Here is a 27,626-nt window from a genome sequence, read left to right as displayed (position 1 = left end):
TCTCCTGCACTGGGTATTTAACTTGTTATAACATTGTCCTCTGGTAAATGCCAAAGAAGAGTCCAGAGGTCAACAAAAACAGAACTTTATTTATTTCCCTTTAGGGGGAAAGACAGGTTATGGAGTTCAGGAATAGACAGCGCACAGTCGTAGCTGTCGGGGAGATGTAACTGGGAGAAGCGGTGTCACGCATGGATAAGTTGTTACAGTGATTGGAATCAGCCAGAAACTGCTAGTAAAACTGCTAAATTTCTCTCAGGTTTCCCAACCTCACCCAAGATTTCTGGACTTGTACCATGCAGGCCTCAATCTTCCCCTTGGATTCCCTCTACCCAGGACTACTACAGTCGAGAGCTTATAAATTGGTGTGCACCCCCAGGTCAATTCACAAGACCCGTTCTGCTTCTGCCTGAGATACAGCGCCTTCTAAACTGCCTGTCAGAAGGTCTGGAGTCTTGTCAGATGAGAATGACAGTTGAATGCTCCTCTTCCACCAACTTGCCCTCCCTTCTCCCTCCCAGGGTTCCAAGGGGACCGAGTGGGGGGTTGTTTCTGGCTTCACTGCACCAACAAGGTGATCAGGGAATCAGCTGATAAGGGGGGAAACGAGACAGATGTTATCTGTTACTTATGTGGAATTACAGTCAAAGTGAAGCCAGCAGCTAGTCAGTTCTGCTAAGTAAGGGGTGTGTGGGTCAATAGCAGAGCACCTACTTTGGTGCGTATGTCTCACATTTCAACGCCCGGCATCTTCAGTTATGGGAGCTCAATAGCCAGGAAAGGGCTTTCAACCCCAGATATCCACTACCAGTCAGAGTAGACAAGACTGAGATCCAAGCTACAAGTGATGCCTTACACAGGTTGGACACTTGTCAGCTTACCTCAAGTTTTGATGGGAAATGTAGGCATCCTGGTTTTACAGCTTGACTCTTCATTACAGTTGCAAGACCAGGATGCCTACATTTCCCATCAAAACTTGAGGGAAGCTGACAAGTGTCCAACCTGTGTCAGGCGTCACTTGTAGCTTGGCTCTAAGCTATGTGGCCATGGCTCATTTGTACGGTGCCTGCAAAAGGGCAAAAGTTCAGTTTTCACATCTCTTGTGAAATGGATCTCAGGTATTTCTGCTGCCCATGTGATGGATGGACCAAGGGTCTGTCTCAGTATTAGGCAGTTTGATATGATGGCATGAGGAGAAGACATGGCTGACTGGCAGAGCACATGCTTTGCATGGAGAAGACCCCAAATTCGTAGGGTTGCCACTTAACAGGAGGTGGCGGGCATTCTCCCACTTTCAGCTGCAGTCCTCTCACTGCTTTCCTCTGGGTGGTAGGAGGAAAATGGGAGAGGGAAGTAGTATGTATGCGTCACAATGTCATTTCTAGCAAAAAACTAGAAGAGACATCTCAGTCCCCCCCCATGATGCTCTAGGAACTCCCCTAATCTCTATGGTCTTTATCATAGAGATTTGGGAATCCCTGGAGGATCACAGAGTCGTTGTGATATTACGTCCAGGTTTTTGCTCTAAGTGATGTTACGATGCACACAACACTTTTTAAAGGGTTCTCTCCCTCCACAAAAGCTCCCAGTATTTGCAGGATCTGGGCTGGCAACGCTGTGGATTCAGTGCCTGGCACTTCCACATAAAGGATGTCCAGCAGCACATTTGCGGAAGGAGCAGCTGCCAGTCAGAGCAGACAATGCCAAACTACCTGCAGAGATTGTCTAGCACTACCTAGATCTATTTACATCTTTAATTCACACTCTCATTTAAAAACTACGGATTTTACAGTCTCTCTTGAGTACTGCAGATGGATATAGGAATCTCTGACTCTGCTCATCCATCTGTGCCTACCCAGACTAAACCTGGCAGTTTTATTTGGGGAATGAATGACTCACCGGCTCCTGCGATGACCCGATTTCTTTTTCTTTTTCTTCTTGGGTGGAGGTGAGGTCGAGGTGCTGGACCGCCTCTTCAGCCTATGGAAGAAGCAGAGAGAGAGAGAGATTGGTAACTTGATGCCTTCTATTTATCACATTTTTATCCGGTCCTTTTCCCAAGAACTCAGAACATGTACATGGTTCTCTCTTCCCCATTTTATCCTCACTACAACCCTGTGAGGTATGCAAGATTGGGAGAGAATCTCTGGCACAAGGTCACCCACTTGTGGCAGTGACAATTTGCACTAGGGTCGCCAATATTCTATTCTGACAGTCTGTTCTAACTGCCCCTCTACACCCCAGAGAAGTACTTAATTGAAACAAAGAGGTCTTCCAGGAGTTCCCATTTTATCTCATCAATACCCTTTTGTACCTTCCCTCACCCATCTTCCCAACCAGGGCTATTCAGGGACCTGATAAGCCCTTCTCATCTGGCAATCTCTCTGGACATCAAGCACCCTTCTCACCTATAGTTTCTCCAAGATATGTACAATCAAGCCTTTCCCAATGTATTGTTTCACCTCCGGACAAGCCATTAAGCTATTGTTTCGGGGACAGAAGATGTAATTCTGTCCCAGGGTACATTTTGCACTATAACTGGACTGCCCCCGGCCATGTGCTGTGTATGTGTGTTCCTTGGATCCATATGCATACCCTCCGATTTACCAAAAAGTGCTGGTTGCTCACGCTGCAGCCTCTACGGACATCCCCTCTCTCCTAGACTGGTAAATATCTCCCTACCCTGAACCTCTCTCCCTCTTCCTCCCTGATTTTCTAGTTAGCCCCGTGTGTATGCTGTCTAATTTTCTGTGTGTTTGCCTTTTACTGCTCTGTTAATAAAGAAACCTTTCCTTTAGGACATTTGTCTGCTCATGTTCTCTAAGGGCAGGGCTCATTTCGAGGGGGAACGCACAGGAACGCAGTTCCGGCAGTTCCCCAAAGAGGTCGCGTCAGGTAGCCCCGCCCACCTGACTCTCGGCCATTTTGGGCCTATTTCAGCCTGGATTGGGGCCGAAACAGCCCAGATCGGGCCTCTGATGGTTGGTGGATCACTCTCCCGCTCATCAGTGGCCCGATCCTGACCATTTTGGGCCCCTTTTCAGCCATTTTCAGCCCCTTTTTGCCATTTTGGGCCCAATTTCAGCCCTGAATGGCCAAGATTGGGTCCAAAACAGCCAGAATAGGTGATGTCAGGGGGTGTGGCATATACAAATCAGTTATACTCATGACACACTTCCGGTGATGGCAAGAGGTGTGGCATATGCTAATGAGCTATGCTAATGAGTTATGCTAATGAGTTCCTCCAGCTCTTTTTCTACGAAATGGCCCCTGTCTAAGGGAATAATCCTGCCCATGTTCTCTAAGGGAATAATTCATGGAGATCCCAGTTCCCCTTCTCACTGTGCCTCCTTAAATGTTAATTCCCCCAGCTCACAGGGAGCCCCCCCTCATTTAGGGTAACACTGACATAGTCTGGCACACTTTTCCACAAAGATGGAGCAGCCACTGAGAAGGCTTGAATGAGATCAGACTGAGGTTGATCTAACTGCATGGTAGGTAAGAAAAATAAGAAGGCCATCGAAAAGTTCTACAAAATGAATGGCAAAGAAGTGTAGAACCAAAACTATTAACAAGCATAGCAGGAAACAGATCATAGAATTGGTTTATAATCTGTTCCATAAGGCAGAGGTCCTCTGCGCCATTCTGCCTGTGGTTGCCCAGGCAGCACAGCGGCAAAGGGGCTTTCATATTTATTTATTTATTTATTTATTTATTTATAGTCCACCTTTCTCACTGAGACTCAAGGTAGATTGTGTGAGATTAGTACAGTCAGCTTCAAGGACATTTCCATAAACAATGCCATAGTGTAAATATACAGAATTTTATAAAGACATAGGCTATAGCCAGGGCTTTTTTTCTGGGAAAAGAGGTGGTGGAACTCAGTGGGTTGCCCTTGGAGAAAATGGTCACATGGCCGGTGGCCCCACCCCCTGATCTCCAGACAGAGGGGAGTTTAGATTGCCTTCCGCTCTGCACCGCGGAGGGCAATCTAAACTGCTCTCTGTCTGGAGATCAGGGGGCGGGGCCACCGGCCATGTGGCCATTTTCAAGAGGTTTCGGAACTCCGTTCCACTGCGTTCCTGCTGGGAAAAAGCCCTGGCTATAGCATGAGTAAGAATCCAATACAGAGTTAAAGAAATGCTGAAACAGAGCGTAAGCAATTCTAGGGCTGACATTAGGCCACATGAAGCACAAGTAGTTCATAGGAGCACATATTTAAGACAACAAATAGTACATAAGGCAACACAGTGTCTATGGTCCTTAACTCATTAGCAAAGCATCTGAGAGCCCCTTCCTATAATACAAAAGCCTTTTTGAATAATTCGGTTTTGCAGCATTTGTGGAAAGCTAGGAGAGTGGGGGCTCTCCTGATCTCCTCAGGCGGGTTGTTCCACAGGGTAGAGGCCACCACAAAGAAAGTCTGCTGTACGAGCTGCTGTTGATTTTGCCAATGTGCAGGGTGGCACCTGCAGGAGACCCTGTTTTGTTGAGTGAAGCTGCCCTGGAGGAACAGAGGGAGGGAGGCAGTCCCATAGGTATGCAGGACCAAGGCCGTGAAGAGCTTTGTATGTGATAACTAATACCTTGAGCTGAGCACAGTAGCTGATAGGTAGACAATGAAATGACTGCAGAATGGGTGTGATGTTCATGCTCCCACTCACTCCTGCTCGTTTCCCCTCATTTTCCCCACCTCCATTCTGTGGTGATCACTCTACCCTTCCATGCTCCCTGGGGGCTTTTTCTGAGGGTTTTTATTTTAACTGAGTAACATACTGATATACTATTATAGCCCTAACCTAGACAGCCCAGGCGAGCCTGATCTCAGAAGCTAAGCAGGGAGGGCCTTGGTTTGTAATCGGATGGGAGACCTCCAACGAAGACCAGGGTTGCAGAGGCAAACAATGACAAGCCACCTCTGTTAGTCTCTTCCATGAAAACCCCACCAGGGGTCACCATAAGTCAGCTATGACTTGAGGGCAGGATTTCATTTTTTCATTATATCGGTATATTGAGGTATCAATTACTGATTAATTAAAAAGAAATCAGAAAATCCCTCCTGGTGGCATGGGGCAGGATGGCCAATGCATGGCCAATGCATGATGGTCAATGCACGGACTGGGGCAGGAAAAACAGCACCAGTGAGAGACGGCCCAGAAAAACCTGATCTTTCCTTCTCACGTGGCTGCCATCCAAGCTTTGCTGTGATCATTCTCAAAATGCTGCAGCAAAGCAGGATTGGGAAAGATCTCTGCAAAGTTGCAGTAAACCTGGGAGATGTAGAAAAGCAAGCCCTTACTCCCCAACAGCACCCTCCCAGGGCAAAAACACCATAAAGTCGCTGACTTCTAGAAACGATTAAACTTTTGCAAGAAGGTTGTGTACCCCTCATGCTCTCATGAAAACCCAGATGATATCCTGGTAACTTACCTGTACTCTCTGTGACTGCTGTCATCTTGATAGCAGTCAGTTGTACAGTCACACTGCAGGGGGTAGCCCTCTCCGTAAGCAGGGTACTCCATTGTGTATTCTTCTCCATCCACCATGTGATGGTTTTCTATCACTCTGTCCAAGGGGAGAAAAAACAGAAGCAATATGTAAAGAAGTATCTTCCGTTTGCAGATATAGCTACTTTTAAGATAGCCCAGGGAAGCCTGATCTCATTAGATCTCAGAAGCTAAGCAGGGTCAGCTTTGGTTAGTAATTGGATGGGAGACCTTCACAAAGTTCAGGTTTGCAGAAGCAGGCAATGGCAAACCACCTCTGTTAGACTCTTGCCATAAAATCCACACCAGGGTCGCCATAAGTCTTTTATGACTTGAGGGCAGGATTTTCTTTTTTTTCTTAAGCAGGCCCAAGCAGTTTGTGGCGCGTCTTTGAGCCCTTAGTCTACACTGCACGTGTACCATTCTAGGTAACTGTGAATTCTGTTCGCTTTTCAAATGCCCAGGACAAAAGATAGCAGCGCATAGCACAAAATGTGATGCACAGCAAGCAATGTCCTCTCCATTTTAGCCAGGCCTAGAATTGCCCAGTGAGCAAATACAGACATTTTCCAGAGTCCAGATCAGCTGTTCAGGCAGCCAGCAGACACCTGGGAAAGTGAGACCCAATGTAATGTTGTGGTTACAGGTTCAGTTTAATCTCAAGATGATCTGGGTTCAAGTCTTCTCAAGCACAAAGTTCACTGTATAATTTTAGGACAGTCTCTCTCCGTCCACCTCTTTCAATGTAGCCTACCTCACAGGGTTGTTGTGAGGATAAAATTTGGGAGGAGAAAATAATGTCTGCAGTCCTGAATAGACATGGGCATGAACCAGAAAAAACCTGAACCATGTGGTTTGTGGTTCGTCAAATTTCACGAACCACGAACTATGAACTTTCATGAACCTGCCCCTGGTTCATGAACTGGCTCGTTTGGTTCATGAAAACTTCTCATCCGGGTCAGAAAATAATCACTTCCGGGTCAGCAGAAGGTCACTTCCGGGCCAGAAGTAGGTCACTTCCGGAGCAGCAGAAGGTCACTTCCGGGTCAGCAGAAGGTCTGCAGGAAGTCCATCCCCTGTTGCCTAGAAACTGATTGATTAGCACCTGGCTGTCTGCAGTCACAAACCAAAAAACAAACCAAATGAACCAGCCTAAAGTTTGTGGCGGTTCATCAGAAATGAGATCTGATGAACCGCTGGTTTGTGAACCACGAACCGGCCTGGTTCGTGCTTAATTTTGGTTCATATTTCGGTTTGTGCCCATCTCTAGTCCTGAACTCCTCAGATTAAAACCCTCCATAAAACCTCATCTCGGATGTACCTAGAGACGATCATTGTGACTGCTGTGGGAAACTTCTGGTGCTGAGCCTTTGTGCTTGTATTGGGCAGAAGGAGTGTGTAGAGAGAGGCTGGTAAATGCTTTTAGAAACCAACCTCCCCTCTTCGTTTGGCTTCCCCTCTCAAGATGTCAAAAAGTAGGGGGGGATCCTGATGGGGGAGGCTGTGTCGCTTAGCAGACATGCAGCCCAGCAGGCATTAATCTCCGTCCTCTCGGGAATCTTAACCCAATTACAAGACGAATGAATAATTGGCTGCTTTAAGGGAAACTTAACCCCAGGATGTTTGGGCTCGGGAAATACAGCTGTCCATGGGCTGGCAAGGCAGGAAAGGAAGTGTGGCTGGGGCAAAGGAGGGTCTGTTCAGGGCTTTCCTTTTGTGTACAGTTAGACCGCAGACTATAGATGCATAACAATGTGGTACATATGTTTCAATGGCTGAATTGCTGCGCGTAATATACAGGGAATGAGATCCCCCCATTCTTTTTTTAATGGTGGGAGGGCAGGAAGCAGCTATACCTCCTTCTGCTGAGCTTCCTCTCCCCAAGAAACATTTGTACTGAATTTAATGTCAATTGGATTGTTTTTATTCTCATGAATCGCTTTGGAAGGCAACATTTGGCAGAAAGAGGGCTAAAAATATCAAACAACTATATTGCGGAGAAATACGGCCACGCAAATGCCTGTGTGTCATTTGCAACGGATGTGCCAGTGTTTTGCAGATTTGTACTAGGGTATTGGGATCCGAACACTGGAGGGGGAGCTGGGTCAGCCCTTGGTTAAAGCAGAGCGTGGTTAGAAGAGTGTCACCGCAAAATGAAGACTTGGTTACGTCAGGGAAGATATAAATGTTCTGGAAGAGCTCCAGGCTAGGGCTGCATAAACTTCCTATTTTTGGAACTTGTTCCTGGTAAAGCGCTGTCCCGTTTTTGACCTTGGTGAAGAACAAGGAAGAGGCCCTTTAAAAAATAATAATGAGGGACAGAGAGAGTCAAATTAGCATGTTTAGGTTTTTACCTATTTCTGGCATGGTACAGTGGTTACAGTGTCAGACGAGGACCTGGGAGACTTGACGGAAAATGAATCTTACAAAATTATCTCAGGCCAGTAACGTTCTCCTAATCTAATCCTGCTCTATAGGGTTGTTGTGAGAAAAGAAAGGGAGAATGGCATGCCCTGCCCAGAGTTTCTCTGATGAAAACAGAATGAAAAAAATGTGAATAATAGAAGTGAAAGGCCAAACTACTGGTGATGCTGGAATTCTGTGACTGAAAGTCTAGATGAGTAGTTTGTCCATAAAAAACAACAGGGGGGGGGGTGGTGGAAATCTGCATCAGGAGTATAATAATGGGGAAATGAGGGTTTAACCCGCCCCATGCCAGATCATTGATCAAAACTGTCTCCCCCTAGGCTGATTTAAGTTGGGGGGAAACCCTCATTTTTGTGCACATCTTTCCCCCAAATGTGGTTTAAAAGATTGGGGTGGTGGAGTGGGGTTCCCAAAGTAACAGCGTGATCGGCAAAGATAAAATAATGTGCCCTCTTGTTAATTTTTCTTAAGTGGAAACTTCTGCAGACACGGCCTATATTTGAAATCTTCTTTGCTCCTCAGTTACTGATTCATTTCAGCATTATGTGTACTACAATCAAGATACATTTTCACCTCCTCTCCTCAGCACAGATTTCAGACTGAAGTAGATGAAACACTGGAGAGCTGTGATTAGATCTCCCCCCCCCCCCAGGTATAACTTGACCCTAATAAGCAACTGCTTTGGGGAGGGGGCCAGATCAATTCTCCTGGAGAAAATGGCAGCTTTGGAGAATGGACTCCGGGGTGTCAAATCACTGTTGACCTTCTTCCCTCCCCAGCCTCCAACCTCCCCAGGCTCCACTCACAAATTGCCAGGAATTTCCCAACCCAGAGTTGGAAACGCTTGTACTTTACCAGGTTTTACGCTATAACAGGAGATCTCTCAGCAACCTGTTTTTTAACCTGTTGGTGCCTAAAGTACTGGGCTGGCAGTAGGAAATGGGGGAGGGGGCCATGCACCAGCTTCACATTCCTGGCATTATTTCCAGTAAAAACAGAAAGTGACATCATGGATGCTCTAGGGTTTGCAAGAACTATACAGTGTTACCACAGAGATTTCTATAAATCCTAGAGAGTCCTATTTGGTTTCTACCAGAAGTGACATCAGTGTGCTGGAGTGACACCAGCATGCCAGTCCATGTCTCCTCGCTGCTTCTGGGAGTTGCTAGTTGTGGCCTGGGAACCCTACCATCCAGAGCACACTAGGGCCCTATTATAGCCCTTCATGGAGGGAAAGATAGAAGGTGCCCATCTTCTCTTCCCTCAGAAAGGGAAAAGTATCACTGAGCAGTCAAAAAGGAAAGGGCTGCCTTCTGCCTGCAATCAGAAGCCCCCAACCTCATTGAACACGTGGCACTTTTGAAATTTTGCAAAAGGGTAGTAGGTGCCACCACAAATGGCTGCCACCACAAAATGAGTGCTCAAGGCACAGTCAGAACCAGTCACAAAATGGCTGCAATGTGGAGCCAATTTGTTACAGGGTTCTTTTGTACAATGGGAGCTGCTGCTTTTGAACAGGTGCTTGATAGAGTTGCCAGCTCTTGGTTTGGAAATTCCAGGAGATTTGGGAGTGAAGCCTGGGGACTGGAGTGGAGAGGAGTATAACCTAGGGCAGGGTTGGAGGAGGGGAGGGATATTAGTGGAGTATAATGTCCTACAGTCCACCCTCCAAAGCCGCCATTTTCTCAAGGGGAACTAATCTCTGTAGTCCTGAGATAAATTGTAATCCTGGGAGATCTCTAAGCTCCACCTGGAGGTTAGCAACCCTATGCTCCTCACAAACTGTGGCTTCCTGGGCTGCAATATCTCCTGTTCTGAGGAGGTCAGGAAAACAAAGCTCTTTGCTTTGGTGCAGAGGTCCCCATTTGGTTTCCATCCAACATCCTTTGATTTTGTCCCCAAGACTCAAGGTCTGACCAAGTGGTGCCTTAAAACACCTTGGTGGTCTCCATGGTGCCCCTAGAGGTCACACTGGGCATTTCTGCTCTAGTCAGTTGGGCGACATCCCCCTCCAGTGGCTTTTCTTTTACACAGATACTGTTCTTTACATTTTCTTTGTTAACATCGAGTTAACAAAGGAGGTTCTTTACATGTTTCTTTATTAACATCTAGTTCTGCATGCAAGGACTGTGAGAAACAGTCTCTCATTCCATGCGCCTGCAACCCACGAGACTCATTTTGAATTGCTAAGTGCCATAACATATTATGGGACAATTTTGTTTCTGCAATATATCTGGGACGCAAAGGAAACTCCCTTTGCTTTTAAACCTCTCTTTGCTTTTAAGGTGGGCTATTATTGCAAAGGGAACGACCACAGCAAACAGACCAGAGATTTCAGCAAACGTGTACAAGAGGTGTGCTGGCACCGATCCATGGGGTGAGAAATAATAGGCATGTTGGAGGAACACAAGAGTAGCCCTATCTGCATATGTAAAATACGGAGGGGCTGGACTGGGGGCGGGGGAGTGATTGACAGCAAAGAAGCAACAATTAGGAAGGACGAGGCTTCTAAAAAAAAATACTTCTTTTTTTACAAGCAGCATTGCTGTGTAAGTAAGTTGCCCAAGACCAGACAGTGAATCCAGTGTAGTGCTGTGCTCTGAACTTGCAGCCAACACTTCTGGAACACACAACTGTGCAGTTGGATGGTCTGCTGAACTATCTTCTTTACCTCTTCAGAGGTGCTAGTCTGTGCCCTGTACAGTCTGCCTTTCTCTGATCAGATCTCCCACTTCTGCACTTTCCCCAGTTCTCCAACCCAAACGAGGCATAAATGGTGTGTTCTGCAGGGTCTATTCCATGGGAGAGAAGGTGGCATGGTATAGCCCAGTCTTGTCAGATCTCAGAAGCTAAGCAGGGTAAGTGCTTGGATGGGAGACTACCAAGGAAGACTCTGCAGAGGAAGATGGCAAACCATCTCTGCTTCTTACTTTCCTTGAAACCCCCCTGCTAGGTTGCCGTAAGTGGATTGCAAATTGACGGCACATACATAGGTAGGATCTATTCCTGTCCAGAGAGACCTGTTTCATCCCAGCCCCCAACCTGGCTAATGGATTATAACATGTGTGGGATTGTTTGTTGGGTTGTTGAGAACTCAGTGACGAGAACACTGTTGGTCTAGGAGACCCAAGAAGATTTAATGACAGAGTGGGACACCTGAGTTGGAAATGCAAAATCATGACCTCCAATGACCGTGATATCCATCAGGAATAAACCATCACCCATCCAAGGTCCAGAAGAATCTCTAGGCAGGGTGGCTGTTTTCAGACATTAGGATAAGGCGTACTGAGAGGCCGGCAACCACTCCGAGAAGCACCTGAGACATATGGGCCGTTTCCACATGTACCGGCATAGTGCTAACCTCTCGCAACGAGGGTGTCTTCTTGGCGCGATTTCTGACATCATTGTGCCACGATCCCATTTTCATGGCGCAATGACATCAGAAATTGTGCCAGGATGACGCCCTCATTGCGAGAGGTTAGCGCTATGCCGGTATGTGTGGAAATGGCCATGGTTGCCATACTGTCCAAATGGGGCAACGTGTGGATTTTCAGCTTTGGTATATGCGAACCAGAACCTTGACAAATCGGTTTGGTGTAGCGTATACAGAGGCTTACACATGGGCAAAATCCACATGTTGCCTGTTTCAGACAACACAATGAGAAAAGAGGGTAATTTTCATGTTTCCAATAGGTTTAGTTGGCAGATTCCTGGAAATGCAATTGTAATGTGTGAAAAGGATTGGCATGTGATCCCATTCTCCCCTTCCACATATTCATCTGTTCCCACAACCCTGTATGGGGCCCTCCGTACTCACATCTGTCTCCCATGCTGGTCCTCCCGGGTGAGCACGCCCTCCTTTTCCATCAGCATCTGCCGGAAAGTTCCTACTTTCTGCCGGATCTCCTCTTCAGAGTACCTGCTAGGTCAAAGAAGAGAGAGAGAGGGAATACATTGCAAATGACCAAGCCTCCATCGATGCAGAGAGACGAGAAGATCCAAAGCAAAAAAAAAAAACCCTCAAGAAATTCCTAACAAAACTCCCATTCCCCCATTTTTTCCTCTAAGGTCCCCCCATTTTTCCTACGAAAAATCTGGAAATTTCAAGCAGCTCAAAAAAAAGTTATCCTGACCTGGATAGCCCAGGTGAGCCTGATCTCATCAGATCTCAGAAGCTAAGCAGGGACAGCCTTGGTTAGTAATTGGATGGGAGACCTTGAGTGAAGATCAGGGTTGCAGAGGCAGGCTATGGCAAACTACCTCTGATAGTCTCTTGCCATGAAGACCCCACCAGGGGTTGCCGTAAGTCAGCTATGACTTGAAAAAGGTCCTATGAAATATTGTTTTGCGAATGAGCGAAATGCTTTTAAAGACAATGCACTGCTCACTCAAAACATGTAGTATGAAGATTTTAATGTTAAGACAATTTACAGCATTTCAATTTCCCCCCAAATTTCCAGCCCCCTCCCCTGCCCAAAACCCAGACTGCTCACTCCACAGCTTCAAAATTACCAGAACTGTTCCATTTCTGCCCTTGCAGGGGGAGGCAGTCTTTGGACTTTGTGCCCTATTGGTGCTGCACAGATCACAGTTGAGGGAGTGGTGGGGTGGTGGGCTTAGCCCTGCACCCTGACCTTTGGTGGCCACCAGGGTTTGGAACCAAGAACATGTGCAGTATCTGCTCAGATCAGAGCCATCATCACAACCCTTGACTTTCCTCAAACCCCAGAATTTCCACCAAAGTTTACTATTAATGCTCAGAAGTTAAGAGGACTTAGCCATGACCTGGCTGGCCCAAGCTAGTCTGATCTTGTCAGCTTTCATAAGTTATGCAGGGTCAGCCCTGGTTAGTATTTATTTTATTTATGTTTTATTTATTTTATTAGATTTATATCCCACTCTCCCTGTGAACAGGCTCAGGGTAGCTAACAACAAAGAATACATCATATATTATACAGTATAAAACAGTATAGAAAACAGTACAAAAGTTTACAAAGACTGGCGCCATAATAATAATAATTATTATTATTATTTATTACATTTCTCACTCGTCCTTCCCACAAGCGGGCTCAGGGCGAGGTACAGCAGTTATAAAAATATAATACAAATATTAAAACAATTCATAAAACAACAGCTCATCATAAAATCAACAACAGATAATAACTGTCCCAAGATAGGGTCAATTCTAGATTCCTGCCCATCAACATACAGGGGGAGGGAAGTGGACAGATAATATACTGCAACCCATACATGGGTCAGCAAACGAATGGGCACTACATAGCCCCGTGCTGTACCCATATATTGGGCAGCTGGACGGTGGACACTGTATAACCCCACACTTAGTGGGAGGCTGGTGGGAGGCTCAGTGAGGTTCTCGTGCTGGCCTCAACCATACGCCTGGTGGAACATCTCCGTCTTACAGGCCCACCGAAATGATAGAAGATAAACAATACAGGCTACAATAAACCATGGATATAGCTATGACACGGGCTCAGGGCAGCTGCCATCAGGGCACAGAAAGTGGCAAACAGAAACGAGACAATTTGCTGGCTCTCAACCAAAGGTCTGGTGGAACATCTCTGTCTTGCAACCGTGTGGAACTGTAGCAAGTCAATTGGGAGGGTGTTCCACCAGGCCAGAGCCAGGCAAGAGCTGTTTATCTGCAGAGCACAAGTGGGAGAGGTAGAGAAGACCACCAGAGTTGTTGCACAAAGGCAGCAATGGCAACCACCTCACATGTCTCCTGCCCTGAAAACCCTACAGGGTCACCATAAGTTGGCGGCAACTTGACAGCACTTTCCACCACCACCACAGAATTCAACAGAAAGCGAGGTGAGGATGACTCTTTTCCCTGCAGGTCAGCTATTCAGCAATTTGTGATATGCAGATAACCTAGCCCAAGAGAGCACAAAAGAGAAAGAGAGTCACACCTCAGATACTGAAGCTTGAAAAGCAAGTGGTTCCCTGCCACTTAGTGAATGCACCATTAGGGAGGGAGAAGAATAAGAAAGACATAAAAAAAAAACCCTGCCCACGAGAAAGAGGGGAGCTTTTCTTTTCTTTCTTAAGAGGACGGCTTCAGACATGGAGCTATCTTAGACCTTGGCTCCTTTTTTCAGGGCAGCGATGCCCGCATGCGGCTGAACAAAGGAACGGAACTCCATCTATGAAACAGAGGTAGGAACTGTTTCTTAATGCTTGCAACTCCAAGAGAAGGAACTCATCCGCACTTCAACATCTTAGGGATGAGTAAGAAACAGGGTCAGAGGATCGGTGCTTACATCGCTTTTCATTTGATGTGGCTCAGATTTGTGTAAATATGCATGTGTGTGTTATTACACTTTTTATTCATTTGAATTTTTGTGACCATTCCACGCCCAGTTTGAACATGGTTAATCAAAAGAAGAAGGGAGTGAACTTGATTGATGGCTAGAGGTGACAGCAACGAAGAGGAAACAGAAAGGAAAAGAGAGAAACAGTGAAATCCTAAGCATGGGCTTAGACTGGTGTAACTCTGTTTAGGATTTCACTGAAAGAGGGCGCTTCATGCTGGACAGAGAATCCAGGAAGGCTGAGCCGCTTTTTCTTTCCCATGTGTGCAGAACAGAGCTTGAGAGAGCCATCATGCCACAGCAGAAAACAGCTATTATTCATCAGGTTCAGAAAAAAATTAAGTGTATCATTTAACATCACTGTGATGGTGAAGGTCCAGCCACAATGGGTAGCCCTAATAATCTCCCAGAGGTTTTAAAAAAAGAATGAGATGTCATTTCCTAGTGGAAGCTGGGTTGTAAAATTGAGACCTGGGGCACTAATCTGTTTAGAAGAGTGGTATATAAGCCCAGTTGTTGTTGCTGCTGTTGTTGTTATTATTACTAGGAAACCAGTGGGTTAATATGCTTCGATTGTCTATATTTACCAGACATCTTCCCAGTTTGCAGGCCCTGTTATGGCACTATTTTGAGGGATGGTTCAAGGGTGCTTGTTAAACATGTGAAATATGCTAGTGTCGTTCTCCAAGTTTCAGCTGCCTTTCCCATCGTCTCTAGAATTTAATTCTTGCACAGGGGAATGAATGCATCTTATCACTAGCATACATGCATATAAATATGCACACACGAGCAGTAAAACATTGCATAGTGCACAGCCGGCCACTTCATATCCTGTTGAGATCTATTTGGAATTGTTATATCAAAGGACAATTCTGTTTTTCTAAAAGAGTCCAGTGTGCATCTGACAAAGAGAAGTGTGATTCTTGAAAGCTTATGCTACAGTAAAGTTGGTTAGTCTTAAAGGTGCTACTGGACTCTTTTCGATTTTGCTACTACAGACTAACACAGCTAACTCCTCTGGCTCTTTTTTTCTAATGATCTTTAACCTCCAAAACAAGCTACCTCTGTTGGTATTGTGTATGCATAGAGTAAGGTTTTTATATGCAGTGGGTACATACAGTGGGTACACTATAATGTGTGTATAATTTATGAGGATAATTTATTGAAGCACATATAACATTAGAAAAGGCCAATATTTTATAGGAAAATTTCAGCATGGCTAAACAGAAAACGGCACGGAAAGAAAAAAAATCATAGGCTCAGCTCACACTGGAGAGAAATGAGAACTTTCAAGCCAAAACATCAGGAATTAGAAATCGGAAATAATTATCACTGCCTACTGAACATGGCAGAGAAGAGGGAACACAGCCATACGTAGTTAGCGGTATGCAGGGATGTAGTTAAGTAATTGTAGAATCTGGACTTAATGGTTTTAGGGGGGTTTCTCATTAGATGATCACATATATTTCAAGTGCAAACCTACAGCTTGCTCCCCCCCTCTCCACTAAGCATGTGACCGCAACCTCTGGACTTGAGCCCTAATAGACTTCCTAAATGCCTGGGACCCAGGGAGACTGCCCTGACCCCCAGCTACAATCCCCCACTTGCGAGAAATTGAGGAGCAGGAGGGGGGAAAGGCTTCTATATTCCTACAGCATTTCCAAGAAGTGACACCACACCCTCTCCAAACTCCAACATCCTCAGGCACTGTAAAATGTTGGAGGAGGGTACCATCATAGGACTGGGTTCAGAAAACATGGGCAAAGGGCCCAGTTAATTTACGAGGAAGTTCCTGGAAGGCCACTGACAACAACCAGGAGCAAGTGGAATGAAGTCCCAGTGATTCTGCCAGTGTCTCCAGAGGCCTCTTGGCTTGGCCCTTTTAGCAGCAGGGCCGGATTGAGGGGGGGGCAGGGGGGTAGCCTGCCCTCGGCGCCGCCAAAGAGGGGGCGCCGGGCGCGGTTGCCAGCTGCCCGGGAGGCTGAGCACAGGGTTGAGACCCTTGCCAGCCCCGCCGATGGGGCGGCTGACTGGCTTGCCGCGTGCGCAGGACCTCCCAGCCCTGCGCTCAGCCACCAGCACGGCAAGCCAGCTGCCCCAGCGCATGCCCTCGTCGCTGCCAGCTCCGTGGCTTACCATGGGCTGGGGCGGCCAGCTTGCTGCGCAGGCGGCACAGGGCAGTGGGGCACGCGGAGGGCCTCCTACTCCTGAGCTCAGCTGGCCGCACGGCACGCCGGCCACCCCAGCACCTGGTGAGCCACGGAGCTGTCGGCAGCGAGAGCATGCGCTGGGGCAGCTGGCTTGCCATGCGAGTGGCTGAGCGCAGGGCTGGGAGGTCCTGCGCGCGGCAAGCCAGCAAGCCACCCCAGTGCACGCATGCGCCACCGCCAGTTCCATGGCTCACCAGGCACTGGAGTTGCTGGCTTGCAAAGCGTGCACGCGCACGGAGCACCCAGGCAAGGCTTGCCCCGGGCGCCCGCGCACCTGGATCCGGCAGCAGCAACAATTCTGGTAGATTTTCCAACCTACAGGTGGCTGGAGGTTTCCTGGAATTACAACTGATCTCCAGGCTACAGAGATCAAGTCCACTGGCTGTTTTGGCTAGCGGGCTCTATGCAGGGCTTTTTTTCTGGGGAAAGAGGTGGTGGAACTCAGTGGGTTGCCCTTGGAGAAAATGGTCACATGGATGGTGGCCCCGCCCCCTGATCTCCAGACAATCTAAACTCCCCTCTGTCTGGAGATCAGGGGGCGGGGCCACCAGCCATGTGACCATGTTCAAGAGGTTCCGGAACTCCGTTCCCCCGCGTTCCAGCTGAAAAAAAGCCCTGGCTCTACGGCATTATACCCTGCTGAGGTCCCTAGACTGCCACCCTCTCTAGACTCCACCCCCCAAATCTCCAGGAATTTCCCAACTGGGAGTTGGCAACCCTAGATGCTTATAGTCTCAACTCACCCACTGTCTCCTCCCACAAGAGGTAGTGGGTGAGCCCAAGCCTCTTGTTGGTGCCGCAGAGACAGTGGCTCCCACAAGGGAGGGAGACACCAGGGAAATATAGCCAGGGAGATCCTCCTGCCAGGACGATGCTTTTTATCCCTTGCGCTTGGCCTCCTTGACAAAAGGCCTGCTTTGTTTTCCTTCCCCAATTGACTTAAGAGGCCCGGCCTTGTATTTATTGGGTGATTCACCCGGCTTTCGGCAGCTTTCATGGCTCATTAACCCTGAGTTACAGCCTCCCAACCAGAGCCCGGACAGCAGCTCTCTACTTGCACCAGCCTCTCTCTGGGTCCCCTGAGACAGCAGCAGGCCGGTCGATACCTCGATGATTTATAGCATCAATGAAACATTCAGGGAAGGAAGGGGAGGGGGCTCTGTGCTTTCCCCTGCTTTGCTTTGTGCTGGAGGAGCAGAAAGAATTCTCAAGTGGGCCTGCACAACGGCACAACTGCTGTCTGATTGAAGAAGGGAGCTCTGGCTCCAAAAATACTGCTTCCCAGGTTACCATCGTCCAGGTGGGGCCTGCAGTCCTACCAGAATCACAACTCATCTCCAGACTACAGAGATCAGTTCCACTGGAGCCAATGGCAGCTTTGGAGGGTGGACTGTATGCCATTCACATCCCTTCTGAGCTCCCTCCCTTTCCCAAACTCTCCCCTCCCCAGGCACTGCCCCATAATCTCCAAGGATTTCCCATGCTGGAACGGACAACCTTATGCCCACCCCTAGGGTTTCCAGGCAACCTCTTTGCTCCAGCAGGTGGGGGAGGGGCAATGCTGCATGATGACATTTTAGGATCTCTATGAGCTCTGTGGTAAAAACCATGCACAACCATACTAGTTTGAACATGCACATTGTTTTTTAAAAAGGCAAACTTCAGAGGCCATTGTACTCCCCCTTTTGATAGAATTTGTCTGACCCTTGCAGACTCAGTTAACAGCAGGGCTTTTTTTCTGGGAAAAGCAGTGGTGGGACTCAGTGGTGGAACTCAGGACCATACAACGATGTCACTTTGGGTCAGCTGGAACAAGGAGGGAGTTTTTTAAAGTGTAAATTGCCCTTAGCGGAAATGGTCACATGGCTGGTGGCCCCGCCCCTTGATCTCCAGACAGAGTGGGGTTTAGATTGCCCTCCGCTGAGGGCAATCTAAACTCCCCTGTGTCTGGAGATCAGGAGACAGGGTCACCGGCCATGTGACCATTTTCAAGAGGTGCCAGAACTCCATTCCACCGCATTCCAGCTGAAAAAAAGCCCTGGTTAACAGCCTAGGAGTGATGCTGGATCCAGCGCTAGTACTAGAAAAGCTAGTTAAGGCAGTTGCAAAAAATGCTTTTTATAACCTCACTCTAGCCTGGAAGATGGCTTCCTACCTTGACATGCAAGGTAAGGAAACTTACCTTGTAAACTTGCATTTATTTACCCTATGGCATTATTTATTGAAATGTCCTTGATATTGACTGTACTTATCTCTCACGATGTAATCTGCATTGAGTCTCAGTGAGAAAGGTGGACTATAAATGACACGAATGAATGAATGAATGAAGGAATGAATGAATGAAATAGCACCAGGAATCTTATTATGTGAATGCCTGTTCCCAGATCTAAGTGGGAATATATGTCCTCCAGTGTAGAAGCTTTGACAATTATCAGTTATGGAGTGTTGAAAGCGGCATCAGACAGAGGTGGCAGCAAAAACTGCTCTCTTGGCAGAAGGCCAGCAATCTAGTATTCATTCACATCAGTTTTGACCAAACCTGGGGCTTTGTACTGCCTGCCAATCACAGAGGCCCATGTTGCACTCTCCTATTCCCTTCTGTGCCTATCTAGGGTAGTGGGACCCAACCACACACACACTACAATTTGTATGTTTTTTAGTAATGGATTATTCCAAGTGTTTTAAATGATTATATGCTGGTATTTTTATTCTTTTGTTTTAACATATGTTGTTGGAAACCATCTCAAGTGCAATACCTTAACTGAAGGGGAATAAATATTTTAAATATATCAGATCATGGTTAGGGTGACTGTAGGGTTGGCAGGTCCCTATACCCTCCCAGTGGGAGGGGGGACCAGGCATTTACCTCACACCTTTTGTGGTTTTTTTGCATGCGCATGCTCCCAGCGCTTGCATGATGACATCACTTCCAGAAGTGACATCATCATGCTGGCAGCAGGAGCGCCTTCTTTGAGAATCAGCCCGTCTGGGGCCAAAATCAACCCCAAACAAAACACGGGAGTACTCCCCCAGCCAGTGCAATAACGAGTGATTCTGCACACGTTGGATAATGCACTTCCAATCCTCTTTATAGATCATTTGGAATGGATTTTTTTGTGTGCGGAACAAATAATCCACCTCAAACGACTGATAAAGTGCATTGAAAGTGCATTATCCAATGAGCGCGGAATCAGCCAACGTCACATCTGTAAGCGATGGCATTGCATCTGGTGGGAGCACTTGTGCTGCAAGTGTTCCTAGGGTACCTGCCGGTGGCAGGCGAAATCGCTGGGCAGCCCAAAACCTTCCACCGATCACTGGCAGCAGGTGAAACGCCAGGAGATTGCCTGCCCCCTGTGGGCCCCTGGGATCCCTAGGTGACTCTCAAGACTGAAGTCCTAGCCTCCGCCGATGACACTTTGGGTTCACAACCTGGAAATTCCTTCCAGCTTCCCAACCACCAAAGAGGTATCTGCAAAGAATTCTGTCCTTCCTTGGGTTTCCCTCCAGAGCACTGTATACCTTTGAGTAACCATGCCAGATACCTACGTGTAATGCTTGATAACATTCAAATGCCTCACCTCCAGAGGCAATAAGCGCTCTCTATTCTTCCCAGGTCCTTGGCAGATCCCTGGGATTGAGCCCAAGACATCAGCATTCTAGTAACGAAGATATAAATAATTCTCATTCATCTGACTTCAAAGGAGTTTAGGCAGCACGCATGGGCGTACGGCAATGACTCAGAGAGGCAAACGAGGCCTCATGAACATGTAAAAAGGTGGGAGGGGGTGTTGTTAGAGCTGAAGAAAAGTTCACACTGTCAAAATACAGGATCTCAGGGTTGCCATGGGCTGCCTCTTGGGCACCCTAAGCCCCTCCAACCCCTCAAAATAAAATTTTAAAAAACGGTGTCGTGATTACAGTGTGTCAGCTCCAATATATCCCACCCTTTACCGTTAATTTGTTCCACTCGGTTATTCCATCCTGCGTTAGATTTTATGTGTATCCTACGTGCTATTGTTGGTGGGAAGCGTCTCGAGAATCTTGCTTCTCTACCGCAGACCAACATAGCTACCCACCTAGAAGAACTGGTTTCTCTTTGGGTTGGATCTTGTTTTAAACCAGCGTCTCTTGGTTAACATCTCCCACTCCACTGGATATTTGACCAAGCCCATGGATATTCGTTATTTATTATTTATTTATTTCATTCGATTTATACCCCACCCTCCCCACAGATGGGCTCAGGGCGGCTAACAACATTTTAAAAAGACATTAAAAGTCACAAAAACATAAAATCAATAATAATTTTTTAAAAGTCATTAAAATAGTCCAGGAGCAGGCTATTTAAACAAATATTGGGAGTTCGTATATGGGCATAGCAGATGGCCGAGGGCAGCCCCAGAAGAAGTGGTGGTCTTAGATGGAAGAAGGGGGACACTCGCTGGCACTCAGCCAAAGGCCCGGCGGAACATCTCCGTTTTACAGGCCCTGCGAAACTGTAACAGGTCTCGCAGGGCCCAGATTGCCAGCGGGAGAGCATTCCACCAGGCCGGGGCCAGGCAGAAAAAAGCCCTGGCCCCGGTTGAGGCCAGACGGATGTCCTTCGGGCCGGGGACCACCAGGAGTTGCTTGTCTGCAGAGCGCAACACCCTGCAGGGGACGTAATGGAAGAGGTGGTCCCGCAGGTATGCGGGTCCCAGTCCGTGAAGGGCTTTAAACACATAAACACTTCGAAACATTTGATATAGTGTGTCTCATCAATAAAAGCTCATGCTGAAACCCATTTTGTTAATTTTACCATAACAGACTAACAGACCCTCCGGAATTAGGGTCAGGCTCAAGGCTAGCTTATCAGCAAGACCTGAGTCCAAATGCCCAGTCAGATACTGGCAAACCTTGGGCCACTCTCTCTCTCTTTCTCTCCCAGGGCTTTTGGGTACCAGGTTTTGACATGGCCTGACTTCTTAACTGCATCTGGTTTCCCCCTCCTTTATAGACAACATAGTTTTCCAGTAGTTCCTCTCCTGGTTTTTCAAGCTTTCCCCCCATGTACATGGTAAGGGTTTTTTTTGGGGGGGGGCCTGTTCTAAAATCATGTGTGAGCATTCATTCAAGCAAGACATGAACACAGAAGGCAGATTTGCCTTCGCGGCAAATTCTTTCTGCCTCATTGTTGAGATTTGGTTGCGGGTCAGCGTAAACTGATAACAAGTGAGAGGGTTTCCAACAACTGTAAACATCCTTTTGTTTCCATTCCATAACTAAGATTTCAGCCTTGGAAGCGTTACTTCCCAGAAGTGTTTTGAACTCATAACAAAAGTACGGTTCCAGCGTTTGATTATAGTGAGACTTGACTGATCTGTCGCTCAATTTATTTATTTATTTGTTGGATTTCTATCCCGCCCTCCCTGCAGGCGAGCTCAGGGTGGGTCACACATCATAAAACTAAAGTTTAAAATAAAATAACTTTTATTTTAGCACATCAAGATTAGCACATCAATCCCCAATCCATATGCAAAAGAACCTCCTCAGGATACAGTGAAGCCTCCCTCCATTAGCATTCCACACCCTGGGAAACTCTGACAGGATGACTCAGCCCAACCCCAACCCTCCTGAGTAGATACAAATGACCTGCCAACATCTTTTCCACACTGTGACACTGAGAGCCTCGCTACAAGTGACATCTTCCACGCGAACGGCACTTGATCATTTTCGCAAGTCTTTCTGGGTACTGAAGTCCCTCTCCCACACCCCTTTTCCTTCTGTTCCTTCCCCTCTCCGTTAGCACGGCTGCCTGAAGAGACGGAGAAAGCCTACGACAGCAGCTTTTGCAAATCGTCTTGCTGGGGGGTGGGGAATGCTCTAGAGAAAGCTGACATGTCGGTGAAGTCCTCCCCTCTCTGTTAGAACTGTTAGGATCGCTGCCTTAAAAGTCAGAGAAAGCCTGCGTTTGCAAATCGTTTCTCTAGTCGCAAGCCTGCTCTCAATGATCTTTGGGGGCGGGCAGCTGCAACTTTCTTAGCTTTCTCTAGAGTATTTCCCCCCCCCCCTCCCCAAGCAAGATGATTAGCAAAGTTGCAGCGGGCAGCTCGGGGAGGGGGGGAATACTCTAGAGAAAGCTAAGAAAGTTGCAGCTGCCCGCCCCCAAAGATCATTGAGAGCAGGCTTGCGACGTAGGCTTTCTCCGTCTCTTCAGGCAGCTGTGCTAACGGAGAGGGGAAGGAACAGAAGGAAAAGGGGTGTGGGAGAGGGACTTCAATTCCCAGAAAGACTTGCGAAAATGATCAAGTGCCGTTCGCGTGGAAGATGTCACTTGTAGCGAGGCTCTCAGAGATCTCTGTCTTTTGGTGCTACACCTCTGAAGATGCCAGCCACAGCTGCTGGCGAAACGTCAGGAACTACAATGCCAAGACCACGGCAATACAGCCCGGAAAATCCACAACAACCAAAATAAATAACTGTTAAAATCATAAAACAATAAAATTAACAGATCTTATTAGACAGTGGAGCAGAACAAAACAAAACAGGCCAGGGAGCAGCAGGATAGTTCGCCAGCTCCTCAACCACTCTCATAGGCCTGATGGAACATCTCCGTTTTACAGGCCCAACGGAACTGTACTAAGTCCTGCAGAGCCCACGTCTCAACTGGGAGAATGTTCCATCAGGTTGGAGCCAGCTCCTGCTACTTGGAATCTTTTAACTAGAGGCGCTCGGGACTAAATTTGGGACTTCTGCAAGCAACGTGCTGAGCCGCAGCTCCTTCCAGAGTATAGGGTTGCCAACTTGCCAGGTCCCTCTATCTAACTTGCCAGGTCCCTCTATCCAACTTGCCAGGTCCCTCTATCCTCCCGTCGGGAGAGTTGGGATCTCGCACTTACTTGCTGCTGGACTTGCACACATGCGGTCCGGCAGTGGTGTGATGATGTCACGTCCGTAAGTGATGTCGTCGCGACGGCTGTGGGAGCGCTCCCGAGCTCCACACGGCTCCGATTTGGTTGGTTTGGGGCCCAAATCGGCCCAAATGGAGCACAGGGACACTCCCACGGCCAATGCAGCTACTTACGGAAGTGATGTTGCCACGCCGGGTGGGAGCGTGCACATAACACGCGCTCCTGAGGTGCCTGCTGGTGGCGGGCAAGCTCTGGGAGTTTGCCCCCCCCAATCACTGGGTGATTGGCTGACAAGGGGGCAAATCCCCAGGACTTTGCCCGCCACCGGCAGGCACCTGGGAACCCTACCAGAGTGCCTTGCACATGGTGGTTGTACTGGGGGCTTCTTTCTCAAAGAAAGAGCCGTGGCTCAGAGACAGAGCATTGGCTTGGCATGCAGAAGGTCCCAGGTTCAATCCCCAGAATCTCCAGTTGAAAGGATCAGTTAGCAGGTGATGTGAAAGGCCTCTTCCTGAGACCCTGGATAGTCGCTGCAAGTCTGACTCGACAATCCAGTATTGGCCTTGATGCAGGAATGGTCTGATTCAGGATAAAGCGGCTTTATGAGTGTTCGTATGAAACTTTTCTCTTAACCCTGAATGCAAACAGAGTAGTAGACCTTCTTATTTGCAGATGGGTCTAGAGAAGTAGTTTCCGCAGCTGCCTATTTATTTTGGCTGGAAATACCCAGGCACAGGAGGGCATTTTCATTGGCAAGAAATCAAGCCTCCCCCTCAGCAGTTTTAGAGGGGCATTACAAAAAGATTCAGATGGAAGATAGGCGATGTCTTTGTGGTACAGGGGAGATTGAATCCATAGAACATGTTTTATTACATTGTCCCTTTTACTAAGAAATCCGCAACCAGTTTTTCTTCCCTATAATTATGGGGTGCCCTGGTTGTTCAGAATTAGTATATACTAGAATGTTATTAATGGATGAAAACTCAATGGTTACATCATACAGTGTGAAGTTTATTATGGCAGCCTATAAAATTTGCCAATTAAAGAAAGTATAAAAATAACTGATGAAATGCTGACATGGTATTTTTTTCGTCTCATGTATTATAATAATTTTTACTTTTGAGCTCCTGAATTTTATGACTGCTGTTATGTTTTATGCTAGTCTAAGACCGTTTTAATAAAGATTGATTCATTGAACAGAAGAGTAGATTACTCAGTGGGAAGGAAGGACACTTAAGACATGCTCAGAGGCCTCCATGTCTTTATGAGTCCTCAGCACATGCACTAATCCAGGAACAGGGGAGAAAAGCAATATTCTTGATGAGAAAAATGGGTAATTCAGCGCTATTATGAAGATGGAAGTAAAAGGCCTGTGGCAGCTCTTGCAATCAGCTCCCCCTGGCATTTGAGCCCTGCTGAATTTTTCATGCTCTCTGGACGTGTTTCTGCTGTTAAATAATAAAGCAGTCTACCTTGCATGTCAGAGTTCAGGCGGTATAGCAGAAAGAACTCGCTTCCTGTCTCTTGCTTATCTGTCCCCTTCTCTGTCTTGCTTACTTTTGCATGTTCCACACTGGTCTGCAATTCCCCTCCCCAACACACACACAACTGATCCACTCGCCTGGACAAAATCCCTCTTTTTCAATGTGTATTTCTGCTATGCTACAGAGAGCCAGTGTGGTGTAGTGATTTATAGTAGCAGGTTAGGAACTGAGAGACCCAGGCTGAAATCTCCACTCTGCCATGGAAGTAGAGATCCCATTCCCCTGGTGGGGGCGGGGGATCCCCCGCTCCCATCTTTCGCCCCCCCCCCTTCTTACCTGGCTGGCAGAGGGGAAAGGTGGGGAACAGGCATACCGGATGCACTCCCAGGGCCACTGCAATGACGTCACTGATATCGTTGCATTGCCCCAAGCAGGCCAAATTGGGCTCCAAATAGACCGAATCAGGCCCCAAATCAGGACCGAATCAGGCCTGCGAAGAGCCTCCTCCACCTTACCCAATGGCCTCACTTCCAGGAAGTGACATCATCACACTGGTGCAGGGCCGCACACGCACACAATGCTAGGAAGAAGGAAAAGATAAGTGCCAAGTTCCCCCCCACACACTGGGAGGGTAAGGGGACCTGGCAACCGTACAGGGAAGCTTGCTGCGTGATCTTGGACCAGTCATGTACTCTCAGTCTAACCTACCTCACATGGTTGTTGTGAGAATAAAATGGAGAAGAGGAAAATGGTATCAGCTGTTTTGGGACCCCAATGGGGAGAAAGCTTGGGTATAAATGAAGTCAATAAGTAATAATAAATAAAGCCATCATGCACATCGTGGACACCTATCCAGGAGTGGCGGGGGGAGCCCCTTTCTTTTCCTCTGCCTGTTTTTAGACCAAAGTCTTGAACAATAAAACTGAAACTTTTTTAAAGCCCATATCTAAAAAACCCTCCCTTTGACGCTTCTCTGCAGCCTCTAGAAATTGAGCAGCAAAATAAGTATGTTCAGGATCAGAATCCTCTAAGAGGTATTGAACCCTTTGCTCTAACGTCGCTAGAGGAAGCATAGCCCATTTATCAAGGCATGTCATAATCCATTTTAGCCGAGACCGAGACACATAAGGACATTGCAAGAGAAGATGTACAAGAGAGTTGACTGACTGCAGGGGGCAAGGGCATAAGCATATATATATATATATATATATATATATATATATATATATATATATATATATATATATATATATATATATATGCTTATGCCATGAAGATCCAAATTGCTGTTGCCATCACAGCAGCACACCACCTGCAAGAGCACATCTTGTTCCATGTTCCAAAGCACCACCCCTCTAAGCAACATAGCCAACTTCCCCGTCACTTGCTTGCTCTTCCCGTGCAATTGGCTTGGTTGTGTTACGTGTATCATCTTGTGCATAGTGTCTGGGGATGAGCTGTCCGCACCCCTCAGACTTACCGCAGCCATGGCACCCGGCACCTGCGAAAGGCGTACCACTACCACAGTGGGTAGAGGGCAGCTGGACACTGGCATACGGCGGAGGTACAACGCAGCTCCAGCAGGCAGAATGGTGGGATGCCAGAGCCCGGGGGAACCAATGATGGGCAAGAAGACAGCCAATGGACTCCAGGAGACCCGGGAGCAGCCACAGACAAGCCCCAAACCCCTCCCCGTGCACAAGGCACCAAAGGGCAAAGCACCCCCTGAACAGCCAAGTAGACAGGCAGGAGATCCCCCCGCCCATGCACACACTGGGTGGGGCCGGCAAGCTGGGCATCAGGCCCACCGAAATGCCGCCTGCCCCAGGGACCTGCCTAGCCACACAGATGCCCATGGAGAAGCGGCCACCAGGTCACCTTGCCTGGAAAGGCTTTGCCAGCCCCATCCTCCAAGTAGGGAATAGGGGGAAAGGGAGAGGCTGGAGCTGGGGGGAGACACCTGGAAGCCTCGCCAGCTGGCCCAGATCAGGAGCAATCAGTCCAGGAGCTGAGAGGGTGTAAGGGTGATGTATACCCCCCCACCCCGGTTCCTTCCACTAATGGGAGCCTATGCTGAACCTGGACGCCTCTGGGACTATCCCCACAGAAGCTTGGGCACTGGGCACTACCACACCCATGGCAGAATATGACACATAGTGTCCAACGTTTTTTTCTCTCGTGGATCCAATGATAATACTCTCAAACCTACTACCTATTCAGGACAATTATCTGTAACAGCAAATATATGTCTTTTACTTCAGAGAGCAAGGGGAAAGCCATTCTTCTCAGCACCCACATGAAGCACCACAGACAAGAAACCCTGCTGGATTCGACCGAAGATCTATCTAGTATAGCAACCTGTTTCTATCAATGGGCAGCCAGATTCTCCTGGGAAGCTCCTATTGTTTATGGTGCTCAATGGTCTACTGCCTTAGGATATGGAGGTTTCATTTTGTTCGCACAGCTATCGATAGATCTACCCTAAAAAAGACTGTCTGCACCTCCCTCCTTTCTGGGCTTGGTTTAGAATTACAAGAGAATATGGCTAGAATAAGTAAAGCTTCGAGATCCATCAATCTGCTCCCACCCACCCGCTGGTTCTCTGATGCAGCTCACTGGAAAGACACCAACAACATGAAAACAGTCTGTGGCTTTGCAATGTTTCAGGATGGCTGTCAGATAAAAGGGAGCTGGTGAGGCAGACAGCAGCAGAGAGAAAGATGGAAAGACAGAGAAGGAGGGGGACAGAATAATTAAAACACTGCCTTTTGAAATACACATCAAAATGCAACAACCA

The 27,626-nt window shown here is 47.6% G+C and overlaps 1 protein-coding gene across 1 annotated transcript in view; it reads right to left on the bottom strand.

Moving 5' to 3' along the window:
* SRRM3 (serine/arginine repetitive matrix 3) overlaps positions 1 to 27,626 on the bottom strand; it is a 74,423-nt gene that overhangs the window by 36,380 nt on the left and 10,417 nt on the right. The window contains exons 2-4 of the mRNA XM_055000989.1: positions 11,731 to 11,832; positions 5,431 to 5,565; positions 1,900 to 1,980 (exon numbers count right to left, since the gene is read on the bottom strand). Coding sequence (XP_054856964.1) covers positions 1,900 to 1,980; positions 5,431 to 5,565; positions 11,731 to 11,832 — 318 coding nt within the window. The remainder of the gene's footprint in view (positions 1 to 1,899; positions 1,981 to 5,430; positions 5,566 to 11,730; positions 11,833 to 27,626) is intronic.

This window comes from Eublepharis macularius, chromosome 17 (assembly GCF_028583425.1).
Source record: "Eublepharis macularius isolate TG4126 chromosome 17, MPM_Emac_v1.0, whole genome shotgun sequence".
In the NCBI taxonomy this organism is placed as follows: domain Eukaryota; kingdom Metazoa; phylum Chordata; class Lepidosauria; order Squamata; family Eublepharidae; genus Eublepharis; species Eublepharis macularius.
The sequence above is the reverse complement of the archived record's forward strand: the minus strand, read 5'-3'. Positions and strand labels throughout refer to the sequence as shown.